General features: G+C 43.9%; 1 protein-coding gene across 1 annotated transcript in view; it reads left to right on the top strand.

The window, feature by feature from the left end:
- The window catches only part of LOC135553884 (uncharacterized), a 63,297-nt gene extending 53,876 nt beyond the window's left edge, over positions 1-9,421 (top strand). Inside the window, exons 17-21 of the mRNA XM_064985811.1 lie at positions 72-1,863; positions 2,105-2,278; positions 6,287-6,460; positions 8,398-8,444; positions 8,828-9,421. Of these exons, the coding sequence (XP_064841883.1) occupies positions 72-1,863; positions 2,105-2,278; positions 6,287-6,460; positions 8,398-8,444; positions 8,828-9,351 (2,711 nt within the window). The 3' untranslated portion in view covers positions 9,352-9,421. The remainder of the gene's footprint in view (positions 1-71; positions 1,864-2,104; positions 2,279-6,286; positions 6,461-8,397; positions 8,445-8,827) is intronic.
- Positions 9,422-15,948: the final 6,527 nt, after the last annotated feature.

Raw genomic sequence — 15,948 nt, 5'->3', positions numbered from 1 at the left:
GATTATGAAAACATTGATAGTTATTAAAACAGACGTTATATTAAAATTCTCTGTGTTATTTCTTCATTCAGATGAGCTTGCTGTGATTTGCCAACGTGAACTCAAATATAATCTAAATAAGAAGTTTCAATGTGTATTTGAGGGGATCGCTAAACAAGGAAACCCAACACTTCTCAATAAGATCTACACAGAACTCTACATCACAGAGGGTGGAACAGGAGAGGTCAATAATGAACATGAGCTGAGACAGATTGAGACAACAACCAGGAAACAAGCAAGACCAGAGACTGCAATCAAATGTAACGACATCTTCAAAACCTTAACTGGACAAGACAAACTTATCAGAACTGTGCTGACAAAGGGAGTTGCTGGCATTGGAAAAACAGTCTCTGTGCAGAAGTTCATTCTGGACTGGGCTGAAGGAAAAGCAAATCAGGATGTCCAATTTGTATTTTCATTCCCTTTTCGGGAGCTGAATTTGATGAAAGAGGACAAACACACTTTAATTGAACTTCTTAATCACTTCTCAATGGAAACCAAAGATTCAAGAATCTCCAACTACGACAAGTACAAAGTTCTGTTCATCTTTGATGGTCTGGATGAGTGCCGACTGCCCCTAGACTTCCAGAAGAACAAGATCTGTTGTGACGTCACAGAGTCAACCTCAGTGGATGTTCTGCTGACAAATCTCATCAGGGGAAATCTGCTTCCCTCTGCTCTCCTCTGGATAACTACCCGACCTGCAGCAGCCAATAAGATCCCTTCAGGGTGTGTTGACCAGGTGACAGAGGTACGAGGGTTCAATGACCCACAGAAGGAGGAATACTTCAGGAAGAGATTCAGTGATGAGGACCTGGCCAGCAGAATCATCTCACACATAAAGACATCAAGGTGCCTCCACATCATGTGCCACATTCCAGTCTTCTGTTGGATATCTGCAACAGTCCTTGAACACATGCTGAAACATAAGAGAGAAGTGATGCCCAAGACTCTGACTGAGATGTACACACACCTTGTGGTGTTTCATATCAAACAGAAGAATGAAAAGTATCTTGGGAAAGAAGAGACAGGTCCACACTGGAATAAAGAGAGCATTCTGTCACTGGGAAAACTGGCTTTTCAACAGCTTGTGAAGGGCAATCAGATTTTCTATGAAAAAGACCTGAAAGAAGCTGGCATTGACGTCAATGAAGCCTCAGTGTACTCAGGATTGTGCACACAGCTCTTTAAAGAGGAATGTGGGCTGTACCAGGACAAGGTGTACTGCTTTGTTCATCTGAGCATTCAGGAGTTTCTGGCTGCTGTATATGTGTTCCTCTCTTTCATCAACAACAATGAGAATCTAATGGCCAAAACTCAATCAACGTCCAGGAAACTTTCTGTGAGGAAAAGACAGAAGCCTAAATTTACTGTCTACAAGAGCGCTGTGGATAAAGCCTTACAAAGTGAGACAGGAAACCTGGACCTTTTCCTCCGCTTCCTTCTGGGCCTCTCACTGGAGTCCAATCAGAAGCACTTACGAGGTCTCCTGACAAAGACAAGAAGCAGCTCACAGAGCCATGAAGAAACAGTCAATTACATCAAGAAGAAGATCAGGGAGAATCCCTCTCCAGAGAGGAGCATCAATCTGTTCCACTGTCTGAATGAACTGAATGACCATTCTCTAGTGGAGGAGATCCAAAGCTACCTGAGATCAGGAAGTCTCTCAGAAGACAAACTGTCACCTGCACAATGGTCAGCTCTGGTCTTTGTGTTGCTGACTTCAGAAAAGGAGCTGGATGTGTTTGACCTGAAGAAATACTCCAGATCAGAGGAAGGTCTTCTGAGGCTGCTGCCAGTGGTCAAAGCCTCCAGAGCCGTTCTGTGAGTAAATAAAATGACAATTAAGAACTAATCATCAGGAAGAAATACTCAGTTTAGAGAAAAATATTTATTATTGAAAAACTTTTTTTAGTATAACATTATGACCATACAAATCTTGGAGACGGAAGATGAATATATATGCTGTTTGAGAGAATAAACCAATTGCATCTGCAATTGTCCCTCTACACGACTTGTGTTAATTTAACAGTGTGTTTGTGAAGTCATGATGGTCTCTTTGCAGGCTGTCAGGCTGTGGAGTCACAGAGGAAGGCTGTGCTTCTCTGGTCTCAGCTCTGAAGTCAAAACCCTCACACCTGAGAGAGCTGGATCTGAGTAACAATGACTTGAAGGATTCAGGAGTGAAGTTGCTCTTTACTGGACTGGGGAATCCGCACTGTAAACTGGAGACTCTGAGGTCAGTATTCCTGTACTTGGCCAACAAGTGATAACTAATCCCCAGATCCACATGTGTTTACCAGGCGCACAGAGTCCACACCATATGAGAGGTTAGCATGTTTTGTTGTAGCCTCTGTTATTGGTAATGGTGAGAGGTTAGCATGTTTTGTTGTAGCCTCTGTTATTAGTAATGGTGAGAGGTCAGCATGTTTTGTTGTAGTCTCTGTTATTGGTAATGGTGGGAGGTTAACATGTTTTGTTGTAGCCTCTGTTATTGGTAATGGTGAGAGGTTAGTATGTTTTGTTGTAGCCTCTGTTATTGGTAATGGTGAGACGTTAGTATGTTTTGTTGTAGTCTCTGTTATTGGTAATGGTGAGAGAGCATGTTTTGTTGTCATCTCTGTTATTGGTAATGGTGAGAGGTTAACATGTTTTATTGTAGCCTCTGTTATTGGTAATGGTGAGAGGTTAGTATGTTTTGTTGTAGACTCTGTTATTGGTAATGGTGAGAGTTTTGTATGTTTTGTTGTAGTCTCTGTTATTGGTAATGGTGAGAGGTTAGCATGTTTTGTTGTCGTCTCTGTTATTGCTAATGGTGAGAGGGTAGCATGTTTTGTTGTAGCCTCTGTTATTGTTAATGGTGAGAGGTTAGCATGTTTTGTTGTATCCTCTGTTATTGGTAATGGTGAGTGGTTGGAGTGTTGTGTTGTATCCTCTGTTATTGGTAATGGTGGGAGGTTAGCATGCTTTGTTGTAGTCTCTGTTATTGGTAATGGTGGGAGGTTAACATGTTTTGTTGTAGCCTCTGTTATTGGTAATGGTGAGAGGTTAGTATGTTTTGTTGTAGCCTCTGTTATTGGTAATGGTGAGACGTTAGTATGTTTTGTTGTAGTCTCTGTTATTGGTAATGGTGAGAGGTTGGAGTGTTGTTTTGTATCCTCTGTTATTGGTAATGGTGGGAGGTTAGCATGCTTTGTTGTAGAGGTTAGCATGTTTTGTTGTAGTCTCTGTTATTGGTAATGGTGGGAGGTTAGCATGTTTTGTTGTAGCCTCTGTTATTGGTAATGGTGAGAGGTTAGCATGTTTTGTTGTAGCCTCTGTTATTAGTAATGGTGAGAGGTCAGCATGTTTTGTTGTAGTCTCTGTTATTGGTAATGGTGAGAGTTTAGTATGTTTTGTTGTAGCCTCTGTTATTGGTAATGGTGAGAGGTTAGAGTGTTGTGTTGTAGCCTCTGTAACTTTCTCACTCATTATTATTAATGATTCGTTAATGATTTGTATTAATCATGGCATCATCAGGATTAATTAGTAGTGTTTAGAAACATTTTATCTACTCACTTAGACAGAATATTACTCTAGTCATCATACACCATTCAGTTTCTATTGGGCAAAACACAACCAAAACAAACTGCAAATGAGTCAATGTCACCTCATATGAAACATTTGATCTCAAATCCAAAATGCTAGAGTATAGAGTCACATTTAAAATGTTAGCTTCACTGTCAAAATAGATATGGTTTGGACTGTATACTCAATACAATCAAAATCTGATACCTCACTGTCTAAATAGATATGGTGTCGACTGTATACTCAATACAATCTAAACCTGATACCTCACTGTCTAAATAGATATGGTGTGGACTTTATACTCAATACAATCTAAATCTGATATCTCACTGTCTGTCTTTTGACTGATACTGCTTTTTAAACTGGTCTGGTCAGTCTACTATAATATTTGTTAAATACATTTTTCATTTTTCTCTACAGGCAATACTTTGATAATTTATAATAATGATACATTCATTCATTCATGAATATATTTTGTGCCATGGCGGAGATCTTTGTGGGCTATACTCAGCCTTGTCTCAGGATGGTACAGTGCCTTGCGAAAGTATTCGTCCCCCTTGAACTTTGCGACCTTTTGCCACATTTCAGGCTTCAAACATAAAGATATAAAACCGTATTTTTTTGTGAAGAATCAACAACAAGTGGGACACAATCATGAAGTGGAACGACATTTATTGGTTATTTCAAACTTTTTTAATTAACAAATCAAAAACTGAAAAATTGGGCGTGCAAAATTATTCAGCCCCCTTAAGTTAATACTTTGTAGCGCCACCTTTTGCTGCAATTACAGCTGCAAGTCGCTTGGGGTATGTCTCTATCAGTTTTGCACATCGAGAGACTGACATTTTTTCCCATTCCTCCTTGCAAAACAGCTCGAGCTCAGTGAGGTTGGATGGAGAGCATTTGTGAACAGCGGTTCAGTTCTTTCCACAGATTCTCGATTGGATTCAGGTCTGGACTTTGACTTGGCCATTCTAACACCTGGATATGTTTATTTTTGAATCATTCCATTGTAGATTTTGCTTTATGTTTTGGATCATTGTCTTGTTGGAAGACAAATCTCTGTCCCAATCTCAGGTCTTTGTCACGCCTTGGTCATTGTATTTTGTGTTTTCGTTATATATTTGGTCAGGCCAGGGTGTGACATGGGTTTATGTTATTGTATTTTCGTATTGGGGTTTGTAGTATTTGGGATTGCGGCTGATTAGGGGTGTTCTATAGGCTTGGCTGCCTGAGGCGGTTCTCAATCAGAGTCAGGTGATTCTCGTTGTCTCTGATTGGGAACCGTATTTAGGTGGCCTGGTTTCGCTTTGTATTTCGTGGGTGATTGTTCCTGTCTCTGTGTAGTTTCACCAGATAGGCTGTAATTAGGTTTCACGTTCCGTTTGTTGTTTTGTATTGTATAGTTATTTCATGTATCGTCATTTCATTTATTAAAGAACATGAGTAACAACCACGCTGCATTTCGGTCCGACTCTCTTTGACAAACGAAGAACGACGTTACTGTCTTTTGCAGACTCCATCAGGTTTTCTTCCAAAATGGTCCTGTATTTGGCTCCATCCATCTTCCCATCAATTTTAACCATCTTCCCTGTCCTTGCTGAAGAAAAGCAGGCCCAAACCATGATGCTGCCACCACCATGTTTGACAGTGGGTATGGTGTGTTCAGGGTGATGAGCTGTGTTGCTTTTACGCCAAACATAACGTTTTGCATTGTTGCCAAAAAGTTCAATTTTGGTTTCATCTGACCAGAGCACCTTCTTCCACATGTTTGGTGTGTCTCCCAGGTGGCTTGTGGCAAACTTTAAACAACACTTTTTATGGATATCTTTAAGAAATGGCTTTCTTCTTGCCACTCTTCCATAAAGGGCAGATTTGTGCAATATACGACTGATTGTTGTCCTATGGACAGAGTCTCCCACCTCAGCTGTAGATCTCTGCAGTTCATCTAGAGTGATCATGGGCCTCTTGGCTGCATCTCTGATCAATCTTCTCCTTGTATGAGCTGAAAGTTTAGAGGGATGGCCAGGTCTTGGTAGATTTGCAGTGGTCTGATACTCCTTCCATTTCAATATTATCGCTTGCACAGTGCCTCTTGGGATGTTTAAAGCTTGTGAAATCTTTTTGTATCCAAATCCGGCTTTAAACTTCTTCACAGCAGTATCTCGGACCTGCCTGGTGTGTTCCTTGTTCTTCATGATGCTCTCTGCGCTTTTAACGGACCTCTGAGACTATCACAGTGCAGGTGCATTTATACGGAGACTTGATTACACACAGGTGGATTGTATGTATCATCATTAGTCATTTAGGTCAACATTGGATCATTCAGAGATCCTCACTGAACTTCTGGAGAGAGTTTGCTGCACTGAAAGTAAATGGGCTGAATAATTTTGCACGCCCAATTTTTCAGTTTTTGATTTGTTAAAAAAGTTTGAAATATCCAATAAATGTCGTTCCACTTCATGATTGTGTCCCACTTGTTGTTGATTCTTCACAAAAAAATACAGTTTTATATCTTTATGTTTGAAGCCTGAAATGTGGCAAAAGGTCGCAAAGTTCAAGGGGGCCGAATACTTTCGCAAGGCACTGTACATGTGAATATGTTGAAAAAAATATACTGCCACTATTTTCACCACTAAAGAATATCAGTGTGATTTTAATATGATTTGACTCTTTGCAGGCTGTCAGGCTGTCTAGTCACAGAGGAAGGCTGTGCTTCTCTGGTCTCAGCTCTGAGGTCAAACCCCTCACACCTGAGAGAGCTGGACCTGAGCTACAATCACCCAGGAGACTCAGGAGTCAGACTGCTCTCTGCTGGACGGGAGGATCCACACTGCAGACTGGAGAAACTCAAGTATGTAGAGGGTTTATGTCAATGTTCATATCAGACATGTTTGAATTATCAGGCTGGTTAAGACAAACATTCTTAACTTCTTGACGCTGCCCATCCATCCCTTAAGCGGGATAATTGTCATCAGCAACCGCTGAATAACATAGTGTCTCAGTCAAATAATATTTCTAAAAATATTAATATTCATGAAATCACAAGTGCAATATTGCAAAACACAGCTTAGCCTTTTGTTAATCCACCTGTCATCTCATATTTTTAAATTGTGCTTTACAGCGAAAGCAATCCAAGCGTTTGTGTGAGTTTATCGATCGCATGATAAAACATTAAGTACAGTTAGATTCAGGTAGCTTGGTCACGAAAATCAGAAAAGCAATCAAATTAATCGTTTACCTTTGATGATCTTCGGATGTTTTCACTCACGAGACTCCCAGTTACACAACACACGTTCCTTTTTGCTCCATAAAGATTATGTTTAGATTTAAAATACCTCCGTTTGTTTGTCGCGTTATGTTCAGAAATCCACAGGAAAGAGCGGTCACAACAACGCAGACGAAAATTCCAAATAGTTTCCATAATGTCCACAGAAACATGTCAAACGTTTTTCGCATAGCCTGTGGGCTATGCGATTTCAAACAATCAAAAGTTTTTTTTTTAAAGAAGCTATTTCAAATGTACTGTCGGGAAAGCTTCCCCACGCCTTCTAATTGTGGCATAAACACAACCAGTCATGATGTTTTCATCTGATTGTCAAACAATCACTTAACCAATGCGCTCCTGTAGCCTACCTGCACACATTCCTCAGGTTGTTTTTAAATTATATAATCAATAATATATCAACCGCAAATGTCTTTCACAGTAGGAGAGGGAAAAACAATAGCTTTCCAAATTCTGTTGCGCGAGCAAAACTCATGTGACCACTTGACACAATGTCATCGTTCTGGCTCATTTTTCAAAATAAAAGCCTGAAACTATGTCTGAAGACTGTTGACACCTGGTTGATATCCCTTTAAATGGAGCAATGTGAGGCTATGGAACATGGAGTTTTCAAAATAGAAGCCACTTCCTGGTTTGATTTTTCTCAGGGTTTCGCCTGCAATATCAGTTCTGTTATACTAACAGACAATAGAGTGTTTAGAGTGTTTTCTATCATAATCTGTCAATTATATGCGTATTCCAGCATCTGGTCCTGAGGAATAGGCCTTTACTTTTCTTAACATAAAAATAGTGCTCCCTAGCTTCAAGAGGTTTTAACACCATTTGGACAAAGTTATATGCTGACTGGTTGTGAGTGTGTGTCCTGTGTGTGTGTGTCCTGTGTGTGTGTGTCCTGCGTGTGTGTCCTGTGTGTCCAGTGTGTTTGTGTGTCCTGTCTGTGTGTGTGTTCCTATGTATGCGTGTGTAAGTCGCTCTGGATAAGAGCGTCTGCTAAATGACTTAAATGTAATGTAATGTGTGTGTACTGTGTGTCCTATGTGTGTGTCTCCAATGTGAAACACACACTGAACTTACATACACACACTGTACACACAAACACACACACACACACACACACACACATACTGGACACACACACACACTGGACACACACACACTTACTGGACACACACGTTCTTACCAACGCTTGACTGTGTGTGTGTGTGTGTGTGTGTGTGTGTGTGTGTGTGTGTGTGTGTGTGTGTGTGTGTGTGTGTGTGTGTGTGTGTGTGTGTGTGTGTGTGTGTGTTTGTGTGTACAGTGTGTGTATGTAAGTTCAGTGTTTGTTTCACATTGGAGAGTGTGTGTGTGTGTGTGTGTGTGTGTGTGTGTGTGTGTGTGTGTGTGTGTGTGTGTGTGTGTGTGTGTGCGTGCGTGCGTGCGTGCGTGCGTGCGTGCGTGCGTGCGTGCGTGCGAGTTCAGGTGTATCCCTCAATGACTGTCTGTTCTTCTGCTTACCGCTACAGTGTTGAACATGGTGGAGAGAACAGAATGAAACCTGGGCTTAGAAAATGTGAGTGTTGACTGCTGTGAAGAATATGACTAAGTATAAGTCTTAATTCAAGTTAAGTCAAAGACCACCATCATTACTTACTTGGTTATATTAAATATCAGCTGTAGTTCTACAGAAGCAGAAATCAGGGACACCAAAGTTTACAAAGAGTTGCTTTGACAATGTGTGTGTGTGTGTGTGTGTGTGTGTGTAATTAATAGGAATAAGTGTGCTTTATATTACCATACAGTATAACATATGATCATTCAACAAGTCTCAAGTTACATTAACTTCTCCTTTTGATACCTAGAAACATCTACATTAAATTAATTTGTGAAAAGTGAGTTAACATTCTAACGTGAATGATGATGATTTCTAATATTGTGTCTGGTTTCATCCATCAGATGTCTCTGATCTCACACTGGACCTAAACACAGTAGACAGACACCTCTCTCTGTCTGAGGAGAACAGAAAGGTGACATGGAGGAGAGAGGAGCAGCCGTATCCTGATCACCCAGAGAGATTTGAGGACTGTGGACAGGTGCTGTGTAGAGAGGGTCTGACTGGGCGCTGTTACTGGGAGGTAGAGTGGAGTGGGAGAGGGGCTGATATAGGAGTGACATATAAAGGAATCAGCAGGAGAGGAAGGGGTGATGACTGTTGTCTTGGATACAATGACAAGTCCTGGAGTCTGTTCTGCTATGACAACAGTTACATTGCCTGGCACAATAATAATCCCACTACCATAGACGTCCCCTCCTCCAGATCCCACAGAGTAGGAGTGTATCTGGACTGGCCAGCCGGCACTCTGTCCTTCTATAGAGCCTCCTCTGACACACTGACCCACCTGATCACATTCACCTCCACATTCACTGAGCCCCTCTATCCAGGGTTTAGGGTTCATGATGATTCCTCAGTGACTCTGTAAATAATAACCTGACACACACACACACACTGGACACACAAACACATAGGACACACACACACACACACTCACACACTAGACACACAAACATACAGGACACACACACAAACATACAGGACACACACACACTCACACAGACTCAGACTGACACATACACACACATACATATTGGCACACACACACACACACACACACACACTGGACACACACACACACACACATTGGACACACACACACTCACACAGAGGACACACACACTCACATACACAATCACACAGCGGACACACACAATCAAACAGAGGACACACACTCACTGACACACACACTGGACACTCACACACACAGGACACACACAGAGGACACACACTGACACACACACATTCACATGTAGAGGACACACACACACAGTGGACACACACACACACACACACGGAGGATGCACACACTGAGACACACACATACAGGACAAACACACACATACTGTTGAGTTTATTTTTTTGCTCAGCATAAGCTACGGACAACGAAGTACATTTTATCGATGGCAATTTGAATGCACAGATGCACCGTGATGAGATCCCATTGTTGTCGTGCCATTCATCTGCTGCCATCACCTCATGTTTCAGCATGATAATGCACGGCCCGATGTGGCAAGGATCTGTACACAATTCCTGGGAGCTGAAAAAAACAGTTCTTCCATGGCCTGACTACTCACTAGACATGTCACCCATTGAGCATGTTTGGGATGCTCTGGATAGACATGTCACCCATTGAGCATGTTTGGGATGCTCTGGATAGACATGTCACCCATTGAGCATGTTTTGGATGCTCTGGATAGACATGTCACCCATTGAGCATGTTTGGGATGCTCTGGATAGATGTGTACGACAGCATGTTCCAATTCCCGCCAATATCCAGCAACTTTGAACAGCCATTGAAGAGGACTGGGTCAACATTCCACAGGCCACAATCAACAGCCTAATCAACTCTAGGTGAAGGAGATGTGTCGCGCTGCATGACCCACCAGATACTGACTGGTTTTCTGATCCACACTCCTACTGTTTTATTAACCTCTTACACTTATGGTGGCGCTATTTCATTTTTGGAAGAAAAACGTTCCCGTTTTAAACAAGATATTTTGTCACAAAAAGATGCTCGACTATGCATATAATTGCTACTGTTCGAAAGAAAACACTCTGACGTGTCCAGAAATACAAATATCTTCTCTGTGCGTGCCCTTTAACGTGAGCTTCAGGCAAAACCAAGATGACTTGGCATCCAGGAAATGACAAGGATTTTTGAGGCTCTGTCTTTCATGATCTCCTTATATGGCTGTGAACGCAAGAGGAATGAGTCTGCCCTTTCTGTCGTTTCCCCAAGGTGTCTGCAGCATTGTGACGTATTTGTAGGCAGATCGTTGGAAGATTGACCATAAGAGACCACATTTACCACGTGTCCGCCCGGTGTCCTGCGCCGAAATTGGTGCGCAAAAGTCACCTGCCAGTATTTTTCCATGGGGCACAGACAGAGAAGCAAGCTTCCAAGAACTGCATGTCAATGAAGAGATATGTGAAAAAACACCTTGAGGATTGATTCCAAACAACGTTTGCCATGTTTCGGTCGATATTATGTAGTTAATCCGGAAAAAGTTTCACGTTGTAGGTGACTGCATTTTCGGTTCGTTTCGGTAGCCAGGCGCAATGTAGAAAACGGAACGATTTCTCCTACACACAGACGCTTTCAGGAAACACTGCGCATTTGGTATGTGGCTGGGAGTCTCCTCATTGAAAACATCAGAAGCTCTTCAAAGGTAAATGATTTTATCTATTTGGTTATCTGGCTTTTGTGAAAATGTTGCGTGCTACATGCTACACAAAATGCTATGCTAGCTTTGCATACTCTTACACAAATTAGTCAATTTCTATGGTTCAAAAGCATATTTTGAAAATCTGAGATGACAGTGTTGTTAAGAAAAGGCTAAGCTTGAGAGCAAACACATTATTTTAATTTTATTTGCGATTTTCAGAAATCGTTAACGTTGCGTTATGCTAATGAGCCTGAGGCTTAGTCACAATCCCGGATCCGGGATGGGGAGTTTCAAGAGGTTAAGGTGTCTGATAATCATATTCATATCTGTATTCCCAGTCATGTGAAATCCATAGACTAGGGCCTAATGAATTTAGTATTTCAACTGACTGATTTCCTTATATGAACTATAACTCTATAACTCTTATGACTCTTACATGAACTATAAGTACGATCTTTGGTGTCCATTTACTTACATTATTGTCTTGTATACAGTCTGATATATAATGGACCTTATGCTTGTTATGTCACCTCTTTTGTTCAGTGTAATAAAAAACATCAGTTGTAAATGTTTTATTTTTGATATGCTTGATATGATGTTAGTAACACTCTGAAGTCATTCCATCTTTTCACAAAATGGTAGTAACACTAAGTCATCCCATCCTTTCACTAAATGGTAGTAACACTAAGGCGTTCCATCCTTTCACTAAATGGTAGTAACACTAAGTCATTCCATCCTTTCACTAAATGGTAGTAACACTAAGTCATTCCATCCTTTCACTAAATGGTAGTAACACTAAGTCATAATCTTAGCAATTTCTTCTTAGCTAGCTACATAGCCGTCTTTGTATCAAAGATAATTGCATAATTATCGTATTTCGTCGTCCTAACGTATCTGCCCAGCAGCTAGCTAAGCAGCTAGCTAACATCCACTGTCCACCAGCACTGTAGAAACTATTACACTCAACTGAACGACTCGATTAGCGTAGTGTCAGCTAGCTACATAGTTGTCTTCGTATCCAAGATAATTGTGTAGTTTAGAGTGTGTAGACTTAGAGTGATTATCTTAATTTACCGAGGTTAGCTAGCCAGCTATTTGTCGTCCTTAACGTAGGAGATGCTGCTAGCTAGCTAGCCAACAGCTAGCCAACCTCTACCGAATTGAACTTCAACTACCCGGTCAACATTCCGCGTCGCTCCACAGGTAGTATCACATTTTCATTTCACTTCATTACAGTACAACGGTTTGATTTGTTTGATCGTAGCTAGCCAGCTACATAGCCGTCTTTGTATCTAAGACAATTGTGTAGTCTAGAGCGATTTTCTAGGTTAGCTGGCCAGCTATTGTCGTTCTTTTAACGTAGCTAGCCAGCTAGCCCCTGAATAGCAGCACTGTAGAAACTATTACAGTACAACGGTTTGATTTGTTTGATCGTAGCTAGCTAGCTACATAGCCGTCTTTGTATCTAAGACAATTGTGTAGCCTAGAGCGATTTTCTAGGTTAGCTAGCCAGCTATTGTCGTTCTTTTAAGGTAACGTAACGCAATCAACCTGCTAGCTAGCCAGCTAGCCCCCGAATAGCAGCACTGTAGAAACTATTACACTCGACGGAACGACTTGATTAGTGTAGTGTCAACATCGCAGCCACTACCAGCTAGCCTACTCCAGCAGTACTGTATCATTTCAATCATTTTAGTCAATAAGATTCTTGCTACGTAAGCTTAACTTTTTGAACATTCGAGACGTGTAGTCCACTTGTCATTCCAATCTCCTTTGCATTAGCGTAGCCTCTTCTGTAGCCTGTCAACTATGTGTCTATCTATCCCTGTTCTCTCCTCTCTGCACAGACCATACAAACGCTCCACACCGCGTGGCCGCGGCCACCCTAATCTGGTGGTCCCAGCGCGCACGACCCACGTGGAGTTCCAGGTCTCCGGTAGCCTCTGGAACTGCCGATCTGCGGCCAACAAGGCAGAGTTCATCTCAGCCTATGCCTCCCTCCAGTCCCTCGACTTCTTGGCACTGACGGAAACATGGATCACCACAGATAACACTGCTACTCCTACTGCTCTCTCTTCGTCCGCCCACGTGTTCTCGCACACCCCGAGAGCTTCTGGTCAGCGGGGTGGTGGCACCGGGATCCTCATCTCTCCCAAGTGGTCATTCTCTCTCTCTCCCCTTACCCATCTGTCTATCGCCTCCTTTGAATTCCATGCTGTCACAGTTACCAGCCCTTTCAAGCTTAACATCCTTATCATTTATCGCCCTCCAGGTTCCCTCGGAGAGTTCATCAATGAGCTTGATGCCTTGATAAGCTCCTTTCCTGAGGACGGCTCACCTCTCACAGTCCTGGGCGACTTTAACCTCCCCACGTCTACCTTTGACTCATTCCTCTCTGCCTCCTTCTTTCCACTCCTCACCTCTTTTGACCTCACCCTCTCACCTTCCCCCCCTACTCACAAGGCAGGCAATACGCTCGACCTCATCTTTACTAGATGCTGTTCTTCCACTAACCTCATTGCAACTCCCCTCCAAGTCTCCGACCACTACCTTGTATCCTTTTCCCTCTCGCTCTCATCCAACACTTCCCACACTGCCCCTACTCGGATGGTATCGCGCCGTCCCAACCTTCGCTCTCTCTCCCCCGCTACTCTCTCCTCTTCCATCCTATCATCTCTTCCCTCTGCTCATACCTTCTCCAACCTATCTCCTGATTCTGCCTCCTCAACCCTCCTCTCTTCCCTTTCTGCATCCTTTGACTCTCTATGTCCCCTATCCTCCAGGCCGGCTTGGTCCTCCCCTCCCGCTCCGTGGCTCGATGACTCATTGCGAGCTCACAGAACAGAGCTCCGGGCAGCCGAGCGGAAATGGAATGGAGGAAAACGGAGGAAAATGGAGGAAAACTCGCCTCCCTGCGGACCTGGCATCCTTTCACTCCCTCCTCTCTACATTTTCCTCCTCTGTCTCTGCTGCTAAAGCCACTTTCTACCACTCTAAATTCCAAGCATCTGCCTCTAACCCTAGGAAGCTCTTTGCCACCTTCTCCTCCCTCCTGAATCCTCCTCCCCCTCCCCCCCCTCCTCCCTCTCTGCAGATGACTTCGTCAACCATTTTGAAAAGAAGGTCGACGACATCCGATCCTCGTTTGCTAAGTCAAACGACACCGCTGGTTCTGCTCACACTGCCCTACCCTGTGCTCTGACCTCTTTCTCCCCTCTCTCTCCAGATGAAATCTCGCTTCTTGTGACGGCCGGCCGCCCGACAACCTGCCCGCTTGACCCTATCCCCTCCTCTCTTCTCCAGACCATTTCCGGAGACCTTCTCCCTTACCTCACCTCGCTCATCAACTCATCCCTGACCGCTGGCTACGTCCCTTCCGTCTTCAAGAGAGCGAGAGTTGCACCCCTTCTGAAAAAACCTACACTCGATCCCTCCGATGTCAACAACTACAGACCAGTATCCCTTCTTTCTTTTCTCTCCAAAACTCTTGAACGTGCCGTCCTTGGCCAGCTCTCCCGCTATCTCTCTCAGAATGACCTTCTTGATCCAAATCAGTCAGGTTTCAAGACTAGTCATTCAACTGAGACTGCTCTTCTCTGTATCACGGATGCGCTCCGCACTGCTAAAGCTAACTCTCTCTCCTCTGCTCTCATCCTTCTAGACCTATCGGCTGCCTTCGATACTGTGAACCATCAGATCCTCCTCTCCACCCTCTCCGAGTTGGGCATCTCCGGCGCGGCCCACGCTTGGATTGCGTCCTACCTGACAGGTCGCTCCTACCAGGTGGCGTGGCGAGAATCTGTCTCCTCGCCACGCGCTCTCACCACTGGTGTCCCCCAGGGCTCTGTTCTAGGCCCTCTCCTATTCTCGCTATACACCAAGTCACTTGGCTCTGTCATAACCTCACATGGTCTCTCCTATCATTGCTATGCAGACGACACACAATTAATCTTCTCCTTTCCCCCTTCTGATGACCAGGTGGCGAATCGCATCTCTGCATGTCTGGCAGACATATCAGTGTGGATGACGGATCACCACCTCAAGCTGAACCTCGGCAAGACGGAGCTGCTCTTCCTCCCGGGGAAGGACTGCCCGTTCCATGATCTCGCCATCACGGTTGACAACTCCATTGTGTCCTCCTCCCAGAGCGCTAAGAACCTTGGCGTGATCCTGGACAACACCCTGTCGTTCTCAACCAACATCATGGCGGTGGCCCGTTCCTGTAGGTTCATGCTCTACAACATCCGCAGAGAGTACGACCCTGCCTCACACAGGAAGCGGCGCAGGTCCTAATCCAGGCACTTGTCATCTCCCGTCTGGATTACTGCAACTCGCTGTTGGCTGGGCTCCCTGCCTGTGCCATTAAACCCCTACAACTCATCCAGAACGCCGCAGCCTGTCTGGTGTTCAACCTTCCCAAGTTCTCTCACGTCACCCCGCTCCTCCGCTCTCTCCACTGGCTTCCAGTTGAAGCTCGCATCCGCTACAAGACCATGGTGCTTGCCTACGGAGCTGTGAGGGGAACGGCACCGCAGTACCTCCAGGCTCTGATCAGGCCCTACACCCAAGCAAGGGCACTGCGTTCATCCACCTCTGGCCTGCTCGCCTCCCTACCATTGAGGAAGTACAGTTCCCGCTCAGCCCAGTCAAAACTGTTCGCTGCTCTGGCCCCCCAATGGTGGAACAAACTCCCTCACGACGCCAGGACAGCGGAGTCAATCACCACCTTCCGGAGACACCTGAAACCCCACCTCTTCAAGGAATACCTAGGATAGGATAAGTAATCCTTCTCACCC

The sequence above is a fragment of the Oncorhynchus masou genome, chromosome 14 (assembly GCF_036934945.1).
Source record: "Oncorhynchus masou masou isolate Uvic2021 chromosome 14, UVic_Omas_1.1, whole genome shotgun sequence".
In the NCBI taxonomy this organism is placed as follows: Eukaryota; Metazoa; Chordata; class Actinopteri; order Salmoniformes; family Salmonidae; genus Oncorhynchus; species Oncorhynchus masou.
This window is presented reverse-complemented; position numbering and strand designations above follow the sequence as displayed.